Here is a 6,015-nt window from a genome sequence, read left to right on the forward strand (position 1 = left end):
CTCAGGGGTGGACACTCAGTTTGATGAGCTGGGTAACTGCACTCAACTGTTCTTCCCTCTCTACCTCCCTCTCTCTATCTCCCGCTCTCTCTACCTCCCGCTCTCTCTCTATCTCCTTCCTCCTGCTCTCTCTCTACCTTCCTCCCGCTCTCTCTACCCCCTCTCTCTACCTCCCTCTCTCTATAGCCCCCTGTCTCGTACCTCCTCTCCCCTTTGTTCTTCCTGTCCCCACCTTTCTCTCTCCCCTCATCCTCTTTAAGGAGTGGACATCAGTTTGATTAAAGGTCCCATGTCTTATAAATGGCCTTTTCCAGTGTTTAGCATTGTTTTCTAGCAATGTGGGTTGTATCAATGGGGTCTGTGTCTCTAATTCTCATTTTGGCTCATCAGTCCAGTCTCAAGTTCACAAGATCCTCCCTCACTGAACTAAGCCATTCTGATTTGACTGTTTTGCTGACGTGAATAAGGCACTGTTGTAGTCAGCGCCCACAATCAACAATTCGCTCAACAACAGAGCGAGTGGAAATACTGACACTTCCTCTGACGTGGCACGGGTAGGGATGCCCCCCGGACCCCGGTTTTAAACGGAAACCGGTACTATATTAGAAAAATACGGAGTATTTATAAGCTCCGACGTCCTCGGTACTGCTATCGATACTCAGAGAAATTATTATTATTATTATTATTATTATTATTATTATTATTATTATTATTATTTAAAAGTTGCAAACGATCTATCCTCTCTCTGTCTCTGCACGAGAAGCGAGCCACAGCGAGTCATTATTACACACACTCCTCGCGAGTCGCTCGCTAGTAGTGCTACATACGGGTACTCCTTAATGAAAGTTCTCCGTGCTGAAGCGCACTGCACACAGACACAGACAGCTCTGAGTCTGCATGCACCGTGACTCGTGATGGCGGATAGAGCGAAGCGTTCTAAAGAAAGTATGGATATACAACGCACGTTGCCACAAGTGCAACAAAACATTTGCCAGTAAGGGTGGCAATACGAGCAATTTATCAAAACATCTGTTGGCAAAACATGATATTAGTGTGCAGAAATGCGCGTATTCGACTGCCTTGCGCGCAGTGTTCCATCTGCATCCACGTCCACTGCCGCCGGTAAGCCAAGATACGGAGTTTCCTAGGCTAATAACGATTATTACAAATAGGCTAATAAACAAAATAATTGTTTAGCTACAAATACTACAATCTAAACTTTTTATAGATCGTCAAGCTGAGGCGTCAGCCACCAATGTGTCCAGGCCAGTGAGCCCAGGGCCACCACACATCTTCCCTCTACCTCCCTCCACCCCCCAAAGTCCTTTCACCCTAGCAGCTAGAGGAAGGATGACAGAGGATAGGGTGGAACGAGTGTCACAGTTCTGTTAGCCTTTTGCATTTTGTTTATTATAAAAGTCTATAATTCAGAGTCAGACACATTTAAAACATTGTTGCTGCTGTTGCTGAGAAATTATATTCATTTATTATATTTATTTATAAAGTTATTAAAAGAACATTGCTGCTGCTGTTGCTGAGAAATTATATTTATTTATAATACTTATTTATAAAGTTGTATTTATAAATAATAAAGCAATGTTGATTCTGTTCTTAATTAATTGTCTTTTTTTCTTGCAAAAAAAGAACCAAAAAGAACCGATAAGAGTATCGATAAAGTACCGAACCGTTAAGCAGTATCGATAAGAGTAGTAGTATCGATAAAATCCTAACGATACCATCCTAGGCACGGGTGCCGACAGAGAGAGCAGAGAACGGAGCGAGCGAGAGAGAGAAACAGAGAGGGAGAGAGAGAGAGAGGGACACGGAGCACCCCACACACACTCCGACCGCGCGTGCGGGGAACACACACACAGTCGGGAGCACTCGCATATCACTGTCAACCTGTTGCAAAATATCATTGCGCACGCTCCCATGCACGCGCCCGTATTCCGATCCGTGCAATAATATTCACAGGGGTATATATTGTCATTTGAAACAAGTTACCAATGCATTGTCCCATGGAATTATGACCCCTGCGCCAAATGTATTAGTATCCCCCTCAATCTCTCTATGTCTCTCTCTGTCTGCCAGTGCAGACTGTGGGTGACTGTCACTCAAAGCGCTTTGCGAGTATGGGCGGAGCCCAGCTCAAAACAGCTTGAAATGAAAAAATGCTGCTTAGAGTACTTGATTAGAAATACAAACAATACATTTAAAAAAAAAAAAAAAAAACGGATGTGTTCCATAGACTCACAGGAATTGTGTAACATTGCCCAAATAGTGAAAGGAATAGCAAAACTGAGACCTTTAACTATTTATTTCGATGTAACTTTTTTTAGTGGGCAGTTCACTCCCCATAGTATTTTTTATGGAAGGCTGAGAGGGAGACAGAGTAAGAGAGACACAGGAGAGGGGTTCTTTATTGAGACAGTTGGAAGGCTGAGAGGGAGACAGAGTAGGGGAGACACAGGAGAGACGGTTCTTTATTGAGACAGTAGGAGGGCTGAGAGGGAGACAGAGTAGGGGAGACACAGGAGAGAAGGTTCATTAATGAGACAGTTGGATGGCTGAGAGGGAGACAGTAGTGGAGACCCAGGAGAGAAGGTTCTTTGTTGAGACAGTAGGAAGGCTGAGTGGGAGACAGTAGGGGAGACACAGGAGAGAAGGTTCATTAGTGAGACAGTTGGATGGCTGAGAGAGAGAGTAGTGGAGACCCAGGAGAGAAGGTTCTTTGTTGAGACAGTAGGAAGGCTGAGTGGGAGACAGAGTAGGGGAGACACAGGAGAGAAGGTTCATTAGTGAGACAGTTGGATGGCTGAGAGAGAGAGAGAGAGAGAGTAGTGGAGACCCAGGAGAGAAGGTTCTTTATTGAGACAGTAGGAAGGCTGAAAGGGAGACAGAGTAGGGGAGACACAGGAGAAAAGGTTCTTTGTTGAGACATTAGGAGGGCTGAGAGGGAGACAGAGTAGGGGAGATACAGGAGAGAAGGTTCTTTATTGAGACAGTAGGAAGGCTGAGAGGGAGACAGTAGTGGAGACACAGGGGAGAAGGTCCTGGAGGGATTCAATGACAGACCAGCATTCCTCAATGCATGACTGACTTTTGTAAAAAATTATGAATATGAGTACATCATTTTATATATATATATGACCCTCACCTGGGCCCTCATTTATTAACACTTCTTAGAAAGTGTTCTATTTTCATACGTAAGCACAGAATTTAGAATGTGTGCACGCACAGAAATATTGGGATTTATCAACCGTGCGTACACAGGTCCTACGCTCCTCCGTGTTGATAAATGCCTCTTTGTTCTACCGTCAATGCTCGTGCATGATTATCCATATATGGTCATGAAACACCCCCCATGGGATGTGAAATAATGGACTGCCCCGAGCGGAACTCTGAAAAAACGTCACGGGAGATTGTTCACTGAGGCGCTGCCGAACCAAGAAGACACAACCCGTGTGTTATGGGATAAATAAAAGGCTGACTTGTACACGGTGATGTCAGATATCAACGGCTCCCTAAGACCATTGCTGCAATTCTGCCTGGACAGCTCAAAATACTAATAAAGACCGTTCGTTGACCACTGTTTGGCGTTGGTGGTGTGTCATTATAACCGTGCTGTAATATGAATGCCTTTATTAGTTGTGTTCGATTGGCTATAATATGATTTTTAGAGGCATCTATTTTGTTGTCGGTATTAGCCTAACCGACAACAAAATAGATGCCTCTAAAAATCATATACTATTAGGTAGCCTATATGAATTACATATAATAGCAGCCATAGCCTACATTATGCAACAGTAACTTGCGCATATATAATAGCACAATGCACAGCCCTGCGAACCCTGCACAGTAAACTAACTTGATCATTAATCTAGCTGTTGTATCTTTACGCTTATGAAAACATTAAATAATATGTTTTCATTGCATTAAGTAAGGGATAATGTATGGCTACGAGGTCATTGTCGCAAAATAATTGACCGACACGGAGTTTAAAATACCGAGGCGCCGCGCCGAGGTGTTTTAAACGTAGTGAAGGTCAATTATTTTGCGACAATGACCGAGTAGGCTATACATTATCCCGCTTATTACATGGCTAACTTACTAACAATATACCTAATTCATTTGACAAATCGCAGTTGTTCTGTGGCTCTGTCAGCCCAAATAAAGTGATTATTATTATCGCGGGCAGCCTCTGTTCTGGCTCCGCTGACACTCCTCTGTCAGTGCAGCGCGGCAGGTGTGTCTGATTTGCTGCACTGATGTGGGCTTGATTGCCAACAGCTGCGCACTGCGGTCATTATTGAAAAAACAGCGGTCATTATTGAAAAATAATGACCGCTGTTGGGGGGCTATTGACCAATCACAAGCAAGCATTTCGGCGAATGTGAAAACGCCATGTAATAATAGCCTATATTCTCAAATGGCATTTAATGGCTATCTGACTCCTCGTCGCTATCCTCGCGGACGGACCAGTGTATACCTTATATCATATTCCTATTCATATTCATATAATGGTTTACTCTATCAGCATACCAGCATGTAATACGTTCTTTGTTAGAACTCAACTCGTTATTATTTAGCGCATTGATTGCAGAAATACGGGAACGTTTTGATTTATATTAAAAGGCTTTGACATTGTAAAACTAAATACGTGGAATTCTGTAAGCATAATACAAGTCATATCACCCACACGATATATTCTCTGTGTCCAGAGCATGTATGCTTTTCATTCATTTAAGACACATTATTGCAAGGGTTTTGTAATACACATACACCCTGGTCTCATTGCAATGCGTTTTTTTATTCTTTCTTATACAGTAGGAAGGGGGAAGAACACTATATCGTGGGTGTTCATATGACTTGTATTCTGCTTACAGCTTAGAAATTCCACTTGTTTCGTTTAATGTAAAGCCTTTTAAATATAATCAAAACGTTCCGTGTTTCTGCGGTCTGTGCGCAAAATAATAACGAGTTGAGCTACGTGGAGCGCAGTCAGTCAGTACACCCCGTATATTCCGATAACGCTATATAAACCATGCTGCATTCATTTGGAGAGAAAGACCTATTATTCCAAATGCTATTTATAGGGTTTTGACCATAATTACACTACTGTTGCTATTTTATAATGAACTATAATGAATTACGGTTCATACAGAACATGCCAGTGTTGAAACTAATGCACAGAAGCTTATTTCCTTGTTGTAATAATATATTCTACCAACGGGCGCCAGCTACGCATGCTCCGAGCTGTGCGTAAATATACGCACAAAGTCAAGCACAAGTTCAAATTGATAAGTCCCACACTTTGCTTAGAAATTATCGTACGCAGGGGTTACGCACATATCTGTGCGTACGCAACGTTGATAAATGAGGGCCCTGGATTCCATTGAGACTCGAGAGGAAGCATAACAGAAATCCAAAACATCAAAACAAAACATTAGAGGTTGTTGACACAGGGGATTTAGATGTGATTGTGTACGGTTTGTATTTATTCTAAATGTATATATTTCCCTTTGTCACTGTTATGTCATAAAAATAAAAACATGTACTATGTGGCTTGTAGTTAATAATGTTAATAAAAATTTTCATTTATAGACCGTTTAAAATTGACAACATAAACATTCTAAATGGACCAACATTAACACTATGATCGCCGCGGACGAGTTTTCACGTCATTCCGAGCCATGCTCATTCTGCCGAAGACGCCGTAACTCATCTTTGATGTCAATATTTCAAAAATCTGTCATCAAAATCATATTTCCTTTCCGGAGCCCTGAGACACACTGCTGATCTCCTCTCAACTCTCTAGCGGTTCAAGAGCGCCATCTGGTGGCTGATCGGCAGATCGCCAACCGGATATTAACTTTTGAACCGGTAGTGCTCATCCATATGTGGTCCGGCCACTCGCTATAGCTCCCGCGACTCCATATTGAAACACTGGATAATAGATTGCTCGCCCTAACTCAATAAACAACGTTATTTGGACGTATATACTATTATACAACC

General features: G+C 42.4%; 1 protein-coding gene across 1 annotated transcript in view; it reads left to right on the forward strand.

Annotated features, from left to right (window-relative positions):
* The window catches only part of LOC311230781 (semaphorin-3D-like), a 207,608-nt gene that overhangs the window by 164,197 nt on the left and 37,396 nt on the right, over nucleotides 1-6,015 (forward strand). The window contains 1 exon segment of the mRNA XM_084317140.1: nucleotides 3-32. Coding sequence (XP_084173266.1) covers nucleotides 3-32 — 30 coding nt within the window.

Source organism: Notolepis coatsorum (assembly GCF_963971535.1).
Source record: "Notolepis coatsorum genome assembly, chromosome: 6".
Lineage (NCBI taxonomy): Eukaryota > Metazoa > Chordata > Actinopteri > Aulopiformes > Paralepididae > Notolepis > Notolepis coatsorum.